The 702-nt window shown below is 36.9% G+C and overlaps 1 protein-coding gene across 1 annotated transcript in view; it reads left to right on the forward strand.

Moving 5' to 3' along the window:
- Positions 1-702, forward strand: part of LOC106873393 (ADP-ribosylhydrolase ARH3) — an 11,277-nt gene that overhangs the window by 9,400 nt on the left and 1,175 nt on the right. The window contains exon 6 of the mRNA XM_014920739.2: positions 165-247. Coding sequence (XP_014776225.1) covers positions 165-247 — 83 coding nt within the window. The remainder of the gene's footprint in view (positions 1-164; positions 248-702) is intronic.

The following is a 702-nucleotide window of genomic DNA, read 5'->3' on the forward strand; positions in this document are numbered from 1 at the left end:
TTTCCTTTTTACCCATTTCTTTATATTTTCTTTCTTTCCCTTATATCATTTGTATCTTCCCCCCCCCCCAACACACACACACTCACTCTCTCTCTTTCTGTCTTTTTGTTTTTGCTTCTTTGTGTCTTCTTCCTTAATTTCTTTCTTTCGTTCTTTCATTGCAGGTCATGGTGTGTCTTCACAGTCTTCAATCCCCACTGCTGTTTATGCGTTCCTGAGGTCAGTTGAGGATTCTAAAACTGTACCGGTCAGTACTGCTTTTTGTTTGCATCTAAATTTCAGAATAATTGTAATTTCCACTTCCTGAAAGATATTTGTAGAAAATTCCATTAAAACTATTCATTTTTCTGAATGTCATGAGGAAACAGTCAATTGGTGTGAATTATCCAAAAGTCCTCATCTGCTTCCCTCTAAAAAATATTTATCACAATAAATTCCGATATAGTCATACTTTATACCATTGGAATGGTATTTGTATAAAAATTTCATTGTAAAATAGGTGCAGGAGTGGCTGTGTGGTAAGTAGCTTGCTTACCAACCACATGGTTCCGGGTTCAGTCCCACTGCGTGGCACCTTAGGCAAGTGTCTTCTACTATAGCCTCGGGCCAACCAAAGCCTTGTGAGCGGATTTGGTAGACGGAAACTGAAAGAAGCCCGTCGTATATATGTATATGTATATATATATATATATATATATATAT

Source organism: Octopus bimaculoides, chromosome 14 (assembly GCF_001194135.2).
Source record: "Octopus bimaculoides isolate UCB-OBI-ISO-001 chromosome 14, ASM119413v2, whole genome shotgun sequence".
NCBI classification, from domain to species: Eukaryota; Metazoa; Mollusca; class Cephalopoda; order Octopoda; family Octopodidae; genus Octopus; species Octopus bimaculoides.